The sequence below is a fragment of the Oryzias latipes genome, chromosome 16 (genome assembly GCF_053564925.1).
Source record: "Oryzias latipes strain Hd-rR chromosome 16, Olatipes_Hd-rR_3.1".
NCBI classification, from domain to species: domain Eukaryota; kingdom Metazoa; phylum Chordata; class Actinopteri; order Beloniformes; family Adrianichthyidae; genus Oryzias; species Oryzias latipes.
Window position 1 is genome coordinate 16,126,466 of NC_136252.1, and position 15,157 is coordinate 16,141,622.

The window sequence follows — 15,157 nt, forward strand, 5'->3', positions numbered from 1 at the left end:
GCTATACACAGACACCACTCCATATAGCGATCAGGCTTGAAACATTTGTCAGTAACTCCTCCCACACGCGGCCGGGACGTCAAGCTAATGAAGACATTTATGGACAGGCAGAGGCGGCTGACATGAATTTGACACTCAAATTGTGTCCGATGTGAACGCAGCTTTACCTCTTATAACTATATACTGCAGGGCTATCTAGTACTATTGATTTTACAAGCAATTTGAACTCCAAATTTTCTTTTTCTTTTCTGAACAGCAATGATCGTCATCACAGATTTCTCGAAGTAGAAACCAAATAAATAGAAACATTGTCTGAAGACAATTTATGAATCCACTGTGTTCTGGTGATGAAAATGAAAAAAAAATTTCAATTCAAAAATCTTTTAAATGCAATGCATTGTGGTCTACATTCGCCAAACTAGTTTCTGTGAACAATAAAGTTTGACTGACTGACTGACGGACTTAACTGTGTCTGTAACTATTTTGTCACAGATGTGCCTTATAGTTTTGTGTGCCTTTTATAGACATGACGAAAACACATCACATATATGCCCTATCTATGACAAGGAAACTGAGTTAACTTGGTTTTGTCGACACATGACACAACAGACGTACACAGTTGCACACACAAAAGTTGAAAATTTGTTTCAAAGACTTACTGTAGGTTGCATAACATACTGTTGATGTGGCATCCAAGATGTACTTTGAACCTAAGCAAAGAGGAAAAAAATAGAAGCAAAGACCAGAGGTGATGACAAAACAATCAGATATGATGAAGGAAATAGAAAGAGGAAGGATGGAGACCAGGGAAAAATGAAGGACATGAAAAATAAAGTAATTAATTAAGAAGGGGATGGGTAGAAGGACACAGAGGGGAGGTCAAAAGGATGAGATGAAAAAGGAGTTCAGAGAGGATTGTTATAAATGGATATAGAATTTGGGAGAGCAAAACCCGTCAAGATGAAGAATTGGAATGCAGAATGACAGGGAGGGAGTGAAAATAGGCAAAAACGAAACAGAGAAGAAAGAAAATGAATCATTAGTGGAGGACTTTACCAGCTCATTTCAGAGGCTCAGCCCCTGCAGCAGCGTGTCTTAAACAATACCTCATCAGAAACTCTCCGCTCACTTTACAGCATGTTATGTTGTAATTAGGAAAGGTTACATGGAGCACAGAGAACAAAACAGTGTAACAGTTACTGCTCTATTGTGAGGGTTACATCATCAAAGCTTTCAGAAAGACATTGCAACTTTCATCACACTCACATTCTCATTATTCCATTAAAACATAAAGAATCTGAGCACCACTTTGTAAGGTATCACAGGCATGGCATCAGAATGTTCATGGGGGGTTGAAATGACACGAGAAGGTTTCCAGTTTTGTTTATTCATTCATTAGGATGAGTGAACTGTGCGCTGTGGGACGTCTGTCTTTTCATGTGCCTACCATCGACAGCAAGTTATGTTAACCAGAGTGTGCTGGTAAAAGCGTTTAAGATGTTTATTTGACAAACTGGGGGATGAAGAACAGACTCAAGCTCCCATAGAAACACCAGCTGCATCTCCAGCCAGGTCTGACATGACATGGTTCAGCGTGCAGTGGAGCTAGATAAGAGATGTCAGGGAGAAGAGCCATATTTGCTTTGAAGTGAGAGATCAAGGTGGAGAATGTTTTGACAAAAGCCTGTATTTTATGATTACTTGACATAAAAAATGTCAAGCATGCAGAATCTGTCACTTTTTGGTCTTTTTCTTGATGAAGTAGAACCACTGGCTCCTTCTGGCTAAAACAACAATACAAAACTAATAATGAAAAATGTACTTCAAAACTGGGATCAAAGCTGTAGCAGATAAACCACATACATTTATGATATTTCAAACATCCTTGCCCAGCTTTAACTTGATACTTGGCTCAAGATGATCTGTCAGTCATTCCATTTTTTTTTTGTTCTAGAACCTCCACTGAAAAACATAATATCTCAACTCATGGTGTTGAATTGGACCACCAGTTATGAGGTCTATTGTGTTTTTAAAGAGATAAAGTATCACTATCGGAATGTCTGAATTTAAAAGTCCAAAATTTCGTGCCCTAGAAATTTCCTAGAAGTCTCTACAAAGAACTAGTGTGCATCAATGGTCTTAAGATTGGCAAATATAGACCACAATGCATTTATTCTTACATTAAACTAAGTTTTCATCATTCATGAATAGTCTTTGTAAAATCATCATATGCATTAGGCTTTTGTTTTGGTAAATTGGTGTTGTCTTTTTTGGTGTGTTAAAAAAAAAGTTTGAGCATGGCGTTCGGATTGCTTATAAAATCCAGGGCACTAGATAGTCACACATAATATAGTGTTTTTTAGTAGTTAAGGATCAGGGAGGGAATTCTGACATGGCTTAAAATTGAGCTCAAGGGTTATCCGTAGATCTGTAAAAGTGGAAGCTTAAAAAAATTGGACGCTAACTTCAGCTTTGTCCAATTATTTTAGGTGCGATGAATGAATGCAAAAAAAACAAAAACTGATATTTTATAAAAGTGAAATAGAAGTGTTTAAGAAACATTTCTTTTACTACAAAGGTATCGATAATTTATAATAAAATAAAAAAAAAAAAATTCACTTTAGTATCCTAACTGGTATCTCATTAAGGCCGTGTCACACACCCACGTTATACATTTTGCGCATTTTCCACATATTAAATTTTGGTCTTTTGGGATACATGTGTGATTTAAGTAATTTATATGTGTTCCTCGTGTTTGTCATTCGTCGATGTGTGCAGATGTCCATTTAGGGTGCCACATGCCACAAGAACAGGCAGACGAATGGATCCAAATGTAGCAGGTTTATTCGCTCAGCCAAAGGGTCACAAAGCTCAATCATGTCATATTCTAGGTTCTTCAAAGTAGCCACCTTTTGCTTTGATTACTGCTTTGCACACTCTTGGCATTCTCTTGATGAGCTTCAAGAATAAGTCACCAAAATGGTCTTCCAACAGTCTTGAAGGAGTTCCCAGAGATGCTTAGCACTTGTTGGCCCTTTTGCCTTCACTCTGCGGTCCAGCTCACCCCAAACCATCCGGTGACTGTGGAGGCCAGGTCATCTGGCGCAGCACCACATCACTCTCTTTCTTAGTCAAACAGCCCTTACAAAGGGCGTGTTTGGGGTCATTGTCCAGTTGAAAAATAAATGATGGTCCAACTAAACGCAAACCGGATGGAATAGCATGCCGCTGCAAGATGCTGTGGTAGCCATGCTGGTTCAGTATGCCTTCAATTTTGAATAAATCCCCAACAGTGTCACCAGCAAATCACCCCCACACCATCACACCTCCTCCTCTATGCTTCAAGGTGGGAACCAGGCATGTAGAGTCCATCCGTTCACCTTTTCTGCGTCGCACAAAGACACGGTGGTTGGAACCAAAAATCTCCAGTTTGGACTCATCAGACCAAAGTACAGATTTCCACTGGTCTAATGTCCATTCCTTGTGTTCTTTAGCCCAAACAAGTCTCTTCTGCTTGTTGCCTTTTCTAGCAGTGGTTTCCTAGCAGATATTCCAGAATGAAGGTCTGATTCCCACAGTCTCCTTTTAACAGTTGTTGCAGAGATGTGTCTGCTGCTAGAACTCTGTGTGTCATTGACTTGCTCTCAAATCTGAGCTGCTGTTAACCTGCCATTTCTGAGGCTGGTGACTCGGATGAACTTGTCCTCTGTAGCAGAGGTGACTCTTGTCTTGGTCTTCCTTTCCTGGGGAGGTCCGGATGTGAGCCAGTTTCTTTGTAGCGCTTGATGGTTTTTGTGTCTGCACTTGGGGACACTTTCAAATGTCTTCCAATTTTTCGGACTGAATGACCTTCATCTCTTAAAGTAATGATGGCCACTGGTTTTTCTGTACTTAGCTGCTTTTTTCTTGCCATAATACAAATTCTAGCAGTCTATTCAGTAGGACTATCAACTGTGTATCCACCTGACTTCTGCACAACACAACTGGTGGTCCCAGCCTCATTGATAAGGCAAGAAATCACACTTATTAAATCTGACAGGGTTCACACACCTGTGAAGTGAAAAACATTTCAGGTGACCACCTCTTGAAGCTCATCAAGATAATGCCAAGAGTGTGCAAAGCAGTAATCGAACCAAAAGGTGGCTACTATGAATAACCTAGAATATGACATATTTTCAGTTGTTTCACACTTTTTAGTTATGTATATAATTCCACATATATTAATTCACATTTTGATGCCTTCAGTGTGAATCTACAATTTTCTAAAATATTATTTTCATAGTCATGAAAATGAAGAAAACTGTTTGAATGAGACAGTGTGTCCAAACTTTTAGTTTGTACTTTATGTCTAACAGAATTCCCGCTGGTACCATCGATGTATAACTTTTATATTGCTTATAAGGCGTACATATTATGTTAAAATTATGATTATTATTCCACATGAACACTAATGAATTGCATTTAAACAGCTCCAAAATCATGCACTTTCATGTTCTAAGTTGAGTTGCCTTTTTAGGTTTGGAGTTGCTGGACCCAAAAAGGCAGACAGGGACTTGGTATGATTTAGTGAGTTTTATTGGAGGATGAAAAGATGTGGTTGGGCGTTGGATCTTTGGCGTTGGTCTTGGTTCTTTGGGTTTTTGTTCTGTGGAGGTGGATTCAGAGTTTGTTGTGGCTTTTGATCAGGAGGCTTGGGTTCTGGAGGCTTTGGTTCTGGTGGCTTTGGTTCTTGTGGCTTGGGTTTTGGTGGCTTTGGTGTGGACGTTGGTGTTGGCTTTGGCGTTGGCTTGGGGCGTCGGCTTTGGCTTGGTGTTGGCTTTGGGCATCGGCTTTGGCTTGGCTTTGGCTGGGCGTAGGCTTTGGCGTAGGCTTTAGCATAGACTTTGGCTTTGGCGTTGGCGTAGGCTTCAGTGTAGGCTTTAGCGTAGGCTTTGGCTTGGATCGGCAAGTCCTTCATTAGAGCAGACGAACCGACACTGGCTGGAGGGCAAGATGGACTAAAATAGGTTCCCTGATTGGATGCTGAACAGGTGTGCGAGACCGGATCCTCAAGCAGGTGTGCGGGGACGACCCCGACGCCTGACATACCTGTTCTTTGCATAGTTTATTTGTGCTAAATCTGTAAAAATTGTAAGTAAAGACCACAGCTTTTCTCACTTTTTCCACATTTATTTACGTATGATTAATTTTCATCTGTGCAATATATGCAAAATGTTCTTAGTGGTTGTGTGACACGGCACTGTTTTTATTCCTAATTCAATAAATCTGGATGGTTTGTTCAACAAGTAAAAAAGATACTAAAAGAATGTACCACTACATGTGCTCTAAGCTTTGTCAAAGCTCTTCTGTGAGGGTTAACTTACCTGATATGTGGAAACAGGAGAGGCGGCAATGAAGGGCGTGATTGATGTTTGAGCAATCATCCGATTGGTGGAGATGCTATATGGTGAGGAGTAGAACCTGTAGAGCAAAGACCCAATGTTTCAGGAAGCTAGGTAAAATTTCAGCAGGAATTACTACAGAGGTGGATCTCAGGTTTAGCTCTTTATTAGAGTAAGCAGATGCAAAAGTGCGTTTTTTTGTTTTAAAGTGTGCCGTAAATGTCATCAACACTAAGAAAAAATTGATTAGGCGTAATGGCTTCTCATAGAAACAATCCATATATCAAAAACATCTTGAAATGTGATTTAATGCTGCATTTTGACAGCATTAGTTTACAAAGCAGGCTGCTGAGTATAATCATAGATTATTGCTTTAATGTATGAGTGGGTGAAATATTTCAATATTGCACTTTTTTCCACCTACGCATTTAGAGAAAGCTGTTTTTTTTTTTTGCAACATCCACACTTTAAACTCTGCTTATTTCTCTGCCCGTGCTTCTGTTTGCCCTTCTGCTTTTGCTCCATCTCTTTTATTTTTTCATTTCACCCCCACAACCCTGCTGCAGTAGGACGCTGTAGCTCGAAGTGCTTTATTTATCATTGTGTACCTAGAGAGGACATGTTTCATCCGCCAGACCCTGTTGCTGTGCCCGATCGATCCCAGAGTGTCTGTTGACTGAATAATGGAGCGAGGAAGGGGAGGCAAAGAGATACACCAGGAGAGACCCTTCTGTGTCTATTTCTAACACAGCCATGGTTATGTAAACTGCCACTTACTATAAATCAAAGATTTCTTTAATAGGTGAGTGAAGCACTTTAAAAGTAGACAGGTTCCTTTTCACAACACTTAAATGACTTGTATTTTTGAGATCGATTAAATAATATGTTTTGAGTTTTTTGGTGGGAACAAAGAAACAAGATTTGTGTGTTGTACACAATGAAGTCAATCTAACCCAACAAAAAACCCTTGTCAGCACATCATTGTAAAAGTAAAAGAACCTCTCAAAATAGCTCATTTTTCTTTTTTTTTCATATATATTTTTTATTAATCTGAATTAATGAGAGCTAGATTTGTACTTTAGTGTAAATTTCTGTTCAAACTGTACATCTTGTCCACATTCATACCTCTATGGACACAACAAAAGAACATCATACTGGAGCTCTAACACTATCCTTTCATTTTCCAAATGACATCACTGACCTCTGTGGAGAAATAGGAACAATCTCACTCTTCTGAAGCAATTTCACACACCATTCATGTGATGGGTTGATTACATGTTTTATGTCAGTCGAGTATGTATTGACAATAACTATAAAATACACTTGAAGGAATGGCATGGAATCAAAATTCATGGTGTTTAGAAGTGCTGCATCAGCCTTTCAATAAAGTTCCAAAGACTAAAATGTATCTTTGATTTTTCAAATACAACGATGAAGACATTACAACAAGAAAAGGTTTTTCTTTTTTTAAAGTGGCCCTAATACTAGAGACTTTCACGCGTGTTTTAGTAATGCGTCTCACTTTTGGAAGTCCATATTTTACCTGTTGTTTAGCAACTGGTTTAACAGTTTATGTAAGAATGCTTCTGAGAATCAAAAACCTTCAGCTATGCAATCCATTCTCCAAAGAGGATTGCCTTATGAATGAGCTTTTATCCTGAAGGATACACATGTAGCTATAATTTATGCTCAAGCAGAGGAAAACATAGTTGAGCAAACCACAATTATTTGTATTTGCTCAGTTTAAATAAAAAATGTCAAGTTGAATGGATGATCTCTGCTGAAGTAAAGACTGCTTTTATAAAAGTAGTGATGAGGAGATTGAAAAAAAACAACAACTCAGTCTTATTTATAATGGAGTGGTATAGATTCATCTTTTTGAGGGTATAATTAATATATGACTTGCATTAGAGATACTGTAGTACTGTCACTGATGAATACAGATGAGGGAAAGCAACAGGGCTGTTCGATAGTGTTCCCTGATTGTGTGTATTGTATTTTTCATTACTTTGATGTGCATTGAGAGAGGGAGAAGTAGCGAGCGGAGGACAGATCCAAGGTTATTGATGGAGGCTATTAACCCTGAGCAGCAAGCTGTCAATGGTGACTTCAGCACTGCCATTTAAACAATGCACTAAACATGTAATTGTGGACAAAACATTACTGCGGCATTGAAGATAACCTCTGATGTGATCTGAGCAGCCTGTCAGGGGTACGTATAAAGATTTTGAGAATGATTTAGTACTGACCTCAGTGGCTTTACAGCAGAATGAATTCTTTGGAGAGGAGTTTGATGAGTACAAATCTTGAGAAAAATGTGACAATGGAAGGGAATGGTTTATCTTTTTCGTGAAAGAGATGGAATGTGCCAAAGTATTCTGCCCAATAAAAACAGAAGTTTCTGATGATATCGGACTGGTGCTGAACTCGAAACTGTAACTGATACATACCCATCTCATCTCCTTGGCCTGACTTTCAATTTGCCTTTGCCCTCCCACTGACCCTGTTCAGACCCCCATTTTTATGCAAACCCTCGTCCCTCGCTGCTTGTCGTCTCTCTAATTAGCTGAATTAGCATTTCATAGTCATTTATCGCTTTGCCGGAAGGAGCTCAAATGACCTCGGAAAAGAGGTCGGAGAGTACTTAAACACCGCGAGCGCACAGATGCTCGCGTGTAAGCATGCATTTATGCACGCAGCAACACACAAAAATACACCAGGGAGGACCCAAGCTAAAGCAGATGCTAAAAAACAAAGGATGACAGGGGTAAGGAGATGATTTAAAATGTGCAGAGGCAAAAAAACAAACAAAAAAAATTCTGTTCGAGCGTGACTCAGGAGCTAAACAGAAACTGACTTTTAACATGAGATGAGGAGCACGAATGTGAGGAACAGAAATGAAGAAAAGATGTTAACCTAGAAAAATAAAAAACAAACGGGTGAACGATAATAAAAAGGGAGAAAGAAACATGTTCTAGTGTCGAAATGTTCCTGCACAATAAAAGCCACCAGCGCCTTACTCTTCTGTTTGCATTCACCTTAAGAACATCGCAGACAGTCTTGCATACCATCCCCCACCACCCCCCACCCCACTTGCAAGCAATGAAGACCAGCTTGTTTGACAGTTTTTGATCAAAGGCCCATAAAGAACGTCAAACTCTACCAGCGAGCAAAAGATATACATTAAATGTGTTCATTCCTGTATGTGAGGTTGTATTACCATCCATGTCAGTGATAACAGTTGGCACACTGTGCTCGTGTCTGGCACTTTTCAAAAGGCAGCTTGCATGAGTTTTGCAGGAGAGATGCCGAAAAATTAACTGCATCTATCTGTCTATTTTCCGGACCCGCTTAATCCCTTTCAGGGTCTTGGGGCTGCTGGAGCCTACAGTGTCACAGGTACTGTTGGGTAACAGTAAGGTACACCCCAAACAGGTCACCAGTCTGTTGAAGGAGCTGCACACTCACATAGAATCATATAGGAGCAATCTAGAGTCAACCTATGAAACATGACTTTGGGAGAAAGGTGGAGAAAACCCACGCATGCACAGGGAGAGCATGTGGAGGTCAGAGCGCTAACCACTGTGCCACTGTGCAGCCTTAAAAGTGACTGCAAAGTTCTAGAAATGTGCTATTTCATGACAAAAGTGATCACCTACCCATTCTGCACCACTGTGGGGTCATACGTTAAAGCCATGCCACTCTGGAAGAAAGAAGACACAGACATCAACATTAAACTGGAATTATTCGCAAAAATTGGCAAAAGTTAAAAGCTTGGGTCAGGTATTAACACAGACATAGCAAGGGCTAAACAACACATCTGGAGTAACTGAGACACAAAAACAACCCAAAATATTTAGTCTGTTCCTCAATCTAATTAGCTGCAACAACAAACACATGCTAAAAAAACATGTTCTTTACAAATTGACAGTAATGAGCACTTATTATTCAACGATTGTTTCCAGAAAAAAAGATAACACTACTTAAGGGTCCTACCACAAGCTATTTAGTAAACCAATTCTCAAAAGGTGACACTTATTCTGCCAAATATTTCTTCAGTTTGTAATTTCCCCCCTAATTTGCAAATATTAGTTTGTGCACTGCTTTTGTGTTTGGGTAAAACTGTCCTGCATTTCAATGCTTCTTATGAATACTAGAGCGGTAATAGAACTCTCAAGCAGTGTAGTTTTGCTGCTCCACTCAAAGATTGTTTTTTCTCTCTCCAAATTTGCACTTTGATTTCAGAAGAGTAGCCTGATGCTGAACCCAGCAGCAGTGTTGGTTTTTCCTTAAACACTTTGTTTCTAGGAATGAAGCTGATAGATTTAAGGAGCAATAAAAAGTGGGCAAAACATGAACAACTTTGAAGTGCAGAATTTATTACTGTCATGGATTTATTTCCAACTTCAGCCCTTTAACAAACATTAAAATGAAAAAAAAAAGTCTTTCCACCTTGGGGAACAATTTATATTCAGAGCTGGTTTTCTGTTGATCTATTCAACTGTCTTTTGAAAACAAAATATTTCTGTACTAGTACTGTGGAATGCCTGCGTTCTAACTTGTCTTTCTTGGCAGCGACTGGAACTATTCTGCTAATGTAGTGGCATGCGCGCTTCACATGTGGAAGATATAACAAGTGCATTTGTAAATGCGTCTGTAACATATTCCTTATGTAACTGCACTGTGGTCAGATTTGGTTAGAGGAAAGAGGCTCTATTGGAGGATTGCATGTGAGGGTGAAATAAAAAACCTCAAAGCGTAATTATGACCAGATGTCTCTATTAGTCAGTCTGGACTCTAAGACCTGGTTATGACAAATGTATGAACCTCTGACAAGTTGCTTTGAGGCTCAGCAAGGCTTGTCAAAACTTAGGCAGTTGGAAAAATGTGAGGAAACTCAAAGAAAATCATAACTAATTATGAATCAAACTTCCTTCTGAACCCATGCTAAATGCATGTCACAAAATACATATCACTAACGGTAAAAACACAAACAGAAAGTGTTACTTCTTGCTTTTCTAAACACATGTGGGTCTGGAACACAAAGACTTTCATGAAAGTCAAACACACATAAACCACAGCATCCTGTTGTCGTCGTCTTGGCTTTTCTCGCTACAGTCACAGCCAGCTTCCATTCCACTTTAAACCCCTGCTCTTTTCAAACCTCTACGCAATGTGAGCATTAGGTAAACTGCAGTCTGTGTGTGGGAGTTGACGATATTATTCACTTTCTTTTGTACTGTAAAATTAAAGCTTTGAGCTCATTGTGCCACAGTCAATCTGCCTTAGTGATTTTTTTTGAAGAATTTGCATTTTCAAGTAATGTATTCAATAACCTCAATTTATTGTTCCAAAGTTACTGTTAATATAAGTCGAGCTACCTTCACTCTTCACGCCACTCATCAACACGCCGTCTTTCCAAACCAAGAGTTAAACTGACAGTCTTTTCTTTTCTTTTGAAGCCATAGATGTTCATCTCTCCGCATTCCTGACATTTTTGCCGCCTTCCTCCACCCTGTCCTTCACCCCGTGCTCCACCAGGAATGATGCTTTGGCATGGTGTGCCTCTAAACCACCATCAACGTTTTTTCATCTATGGTCCGAGTGAATCCAATGCATGGATGACGTTACAAGGCCCAGAGCCAAACCACCAAAGATTTATGGACCTTTTTGTTTTCTGCTCATGTTTTTGTATCACAAATAAACCATTACTTGCATTCCGAAAGTCTTGCCTTATTAAAATATATTGTTAAAACTGTTTGCGGATTATTATTATTATTTTTTATTTAGATTTTTTTTTACTTTTCCTGTCCAACAGCTGAGCAAATAAGAGCTGAAAGTCTTTTACTATTACAATAAGGGGCTACGCATCTTCTGGTAGGAAAGATGTATATTTGTGGATTATTTGTGATGTTTGCCATAAAGTTGCGTTTGTGAACAGGAACAAGTCATTCTGTAAAACATGTGAGTGACAAAGTACATTAAAAAAACATGTCATGTTAGTAAAAGAAAATGCTCTTTTAAAAGGCCCATAGCAAGATGCCAAATGAATTTATCAATCCATTGTGATGTGATTGTCATGCATTAACGCGTTTTCACCTCTCCTTCTCGTGTCCACGGTCGACCGTTTTGATGATATTTCACCTGGGTTTGCCTCTTCTTTTGGCCTCCGTCAGCAAACTTGCACAGCAAGGGCTCTGCAGGAGCTGCAGGGTGAAGTTGGAAGGCATCAACAAGCAGGAACAGGAATAAATTATTTTGACAAAAACTGAAAGAAAACATCCTCTGAACTTCAAAGATGTAGGGTAAAGATACTGGGGGTTAAACCATAAATACTGTATAACAGAAAACTTCTAATAAAATTTATTTTTTTTATATCCCTATTCAAAGCATTTGAGCTATAGCTTGTACTGTGTTATAATAATGCTTTGTCAAAAAGAATGCAGAAGCAAAAACAAAACCAGAGGCCAACCACTGAAGCATGGAGAGCATACTTAAACAAGACATAAAACAGACATCCTGAAAATGTTAAATAACTCCACACAATTTAACCCCTGGTCATTACGTGAAGATTATAATCACTCCAAAGAAAACAAGATCCCTTTCTGAAGCAGATTATGCAAAAAGGCTCGACTAAAACCAGAAATCTGCATCAATATGGTAAAAAAAAAAAACTGCTGTATATCAATTTGTGACATTTCCATGGACATATTTGAATGTTGGAATATGAGTCATAGTAAATGACAGTTTCTTGGAAGTTCTTTACCAACAGCATGGCAACATGTCATACTGGACATGATGTACAGTACAATCTAATTGTGATGGAATTCAATAGATTTTACTATGCTCCAAACAATGTTTTATACATATAAACAGGATATTTAAAGCTCACAGCTGAATTCCCATGCTCCTATAACCCCAGACAGGATAAAGGTGGTTTATAAAATGGAAAAGATATAAGGTTTATTTTTTTGTGTGACTATTTTAGATATGTACTGTGAGAAAATTCCAATACTTTTTTTATTTATTTCTTGCCTGATTGAGAAAGTGAGGTTCACAATGGTCTCTACCGAGTAATGTGCAGTGTGGTTTTATTTTAAATCAAATCAAATTAATCTTCATTTCTAAAAAAGCACTTCTTATACATTGCGCAACTCGAAGTGCTTTAACATTTAGAACAAAAAACACACAATATTACAATAAAAACCCAACACACCCTTCCCACTCCTCTCCGTTAACACGTATGACCCATAAACCAACACACAATGAATACTGACAAAAATAACTACTTCCTCTGCTGTGAGGAAACAGTATTTGGAAATCCATTCATACCAAGAGCCAGCTCGGCCATAGGCACATCGCCACAGTGCCCATCCAGACCGGGACAGCAACAGGGTCCACTTCCCAGCCATGAGGCTGCAATGTTAAAGTCCAGCTGCCCCAGCAAGGGCAACAACCGCAGTAACAACCACCGACCAAGCCAGCAAGCCCTAAAATCATGATAATATGCTAAAATTAAAAATAAAGCTATGGTTTTGGGGCTTTTGAGATAATAAGGAAATTGGTCAGAATTAGCTTTGGATTAATGATGCATTGAGCTCAAACTTCAGTGGCAGTCATGTAAACTCTATTGACAGTTACTCTTTAGTTTAATTACTGTATTTTCCACACAAAAACAGGGCTTCGTGTTCACCTTTTGACTTATACCTTCAGGGCTTGCCACAGTGAATCCGCTTTCACTGATCCACACATTTGGTTTGGTGAAAAGTTTTACACGGGATGGCCAGTCTGACATTACCTTGTATTTTATTAGGGCTGGGGACTGGCACAGAGGGACCCAGACTTGGGCCTCCATGTGGCTACATAGTTAGACAGTAGCGTAAAGGTTATTGCCTAAGGACCCACACTCGATAAAGCTCATTGCACTCCCTGGGAAATGAACCATGGTTTTCCATGCGCCAGTCCTACACACAGTCAATTGAGCCAACTGTTGTACTATAAGGTACAATTCAATTCAAAGACTTGTATATATATATTTTTTAATTATAGTGCGCCTTATATGCTTTCTATATGAATTCATTCTGGTTGTGTTTACTGATGTAGAAGAGATTTTGATGATACATTTAAAGTGTTGTAACTGGACGAGCAGAGAGGGGCTTCTTCTTTTCTACTGTTTACTAGTGCATGTGCGCCACCTACTGTTGGAAAATATCAAAGTGGTGCACTGTAAATCTCACGAATTTTGCTCCAGGCTTTTTCTGTCATCGCTCTATTCTAAAAAATGAAAGACTTGGTGTCATATGATTCGGGCCAGGCATAAACTTTTTCAAACGTTTGGTCCTTCCATGAATTAAAAAGGACACTACGCATACCTCACTACCAAATTCGAGTCCCTGATTGTTAAACTGGTTTAACTTTCAATGAACTTTCACTGCCCAAAAGTTTTTTACGTAGTGACCAAAACCTGTCTTAAAAACTTGCACAGCGGTGCGTGGATGTGAGAGTTTTGAACCTAAAAGCCCGATATGGGCCCTTAGGCGCATTTACACAGACGTTTCATTGGAAGTGGTCGCTACAACGTGTGTTGCCAAAGGCTGGAGGGGTACAACGGGCTCTGTCAAAATGTCAGCTTGTTTTTTTATGAGTTGCAAACAAGATTGGGTGTTATTGTGAATATCCTAAGGTGGCTAACGTATAGCGGTGTTGGACTGTGTTTTTGTAACATGTTACTAAAAAGGCTGGGAGTTAGCAGAGTCAGTTGTTTACATGTTACAAAGATGGTTGGGAGCTATAGGTATTAAAAATACACTTGCGTGGCTAACTTGTAGTGTGCTACAAACAGAGTTACCTTGAATGCAGTTATTAAAGTCTAACTGATTGACAGACTTATCTCTGACTCTTTTCTTTCTGACGTAAAGTGCCTTTTTTGTGATATAAGTTTGAATATGTACCATTCATTGATGGTGCGCCTTATAATCCTGTGTGCCCTATAATGCGGTGGTGTGAGTGGTAGCCCGTTTCTCATGAAGATGTTCCTCTTTTCTGAGACTTTCTGAATCAGGATGATGTTTTGTTTGACAATTATTCTGAGAATGTAATGCAACAGCAAAAAAGTGACAAACTTTACAAATGCTTAAAAAAACTCCTTTGTGCGGCTACAACTCATTGAGATGAAACCCTACGATTTTAATGGAGACATGTTGTGGCAGCATTGAACACAGAATGACAATAGACGTTGTACTGCTTTGAATGTAATGAATGAAGTGTAACTGTTATAGGTGTGGGTGTATCAAAAAGGTACTCAAACGTGTCAGAAAATACATTTTGATCATTTTAACTCTCATTTCATTGTAAAACCTAAAATAAATCATAAAATGATTTTGCCTGGATCAAGAAATTGTCTCTTGATCTCAGTAAGGTAGAAGATGAGAGGAGGTACTGTCAGAGGTGACAACTCAGCAGTTAAAAGGCTGAGATTAAAGTCTTTGGAAGTACCTGGAGCCTGGCAGAGATGTCCAAAGGCAAGCAGATGTAAAAAAAAGCAGTGGCATATGATTACCCTGCATTTAGACTCTCAGTACTGTACTTTTTCCTAGATTAGAAAACACATTGAGGGCATCAGTCAGCATCCTTTATCTCTGTCATTAATTGTTTTCATTCTCCCTTCATTCTGTTCCTTATAGGAAATTTCTATTTTTCCAAAAAATTGCACACAAAAAAAGCAGTGCATCTGCGCGTATTTGTACATTTGTGTGTAATGCTATGTTCACACTGGC

The 15,157-nt window shown here is 39.0% G+C and overlaps 1 protein-coding gene across 5 annotated transcripts in view; it reads right to left on the reverse strand.

The window, feature by feature from the left end:
- LOC101166080 (RNA-binding motif, single-stranded-interacting protein 3) overlaps positions 1 to 15,157 on the reverse strand; it is a 160,302-nt gene that overhangs the window by 12,945 nt on the left and 132,200 nt on the right. For 2 of the 5 annotated variants that reach the window (XM_011485042.4, XM_078933367.1), the window contains exons 7-10: positions 11,481 to 11,587; positions 9,041 to 9,084; positions 5,364 to 5,460; positions 660 to 710 (exon numbers count right to left, since the gene is read on the reverse strand). In XM_011485042.4, the coding sequence (XP_011483344.1) occupies positions 660 to 710; positions 5,364 to 5,460; positions 9,041 to 9,084; positions 11,481 to 11,587 (299 nt within the window). The remainder of the gene's footprint in view (positions 1 to 659; positions 711 to 5,363; positions 5,461 to 9,040; positions 9,085 to 11,480; positions 11,588 to 15,157) is intronic. The other 3 variants (XM_023963991.2, XM_023963992.2, XM_023963990.2) reach the window with 2 other exon arrangements.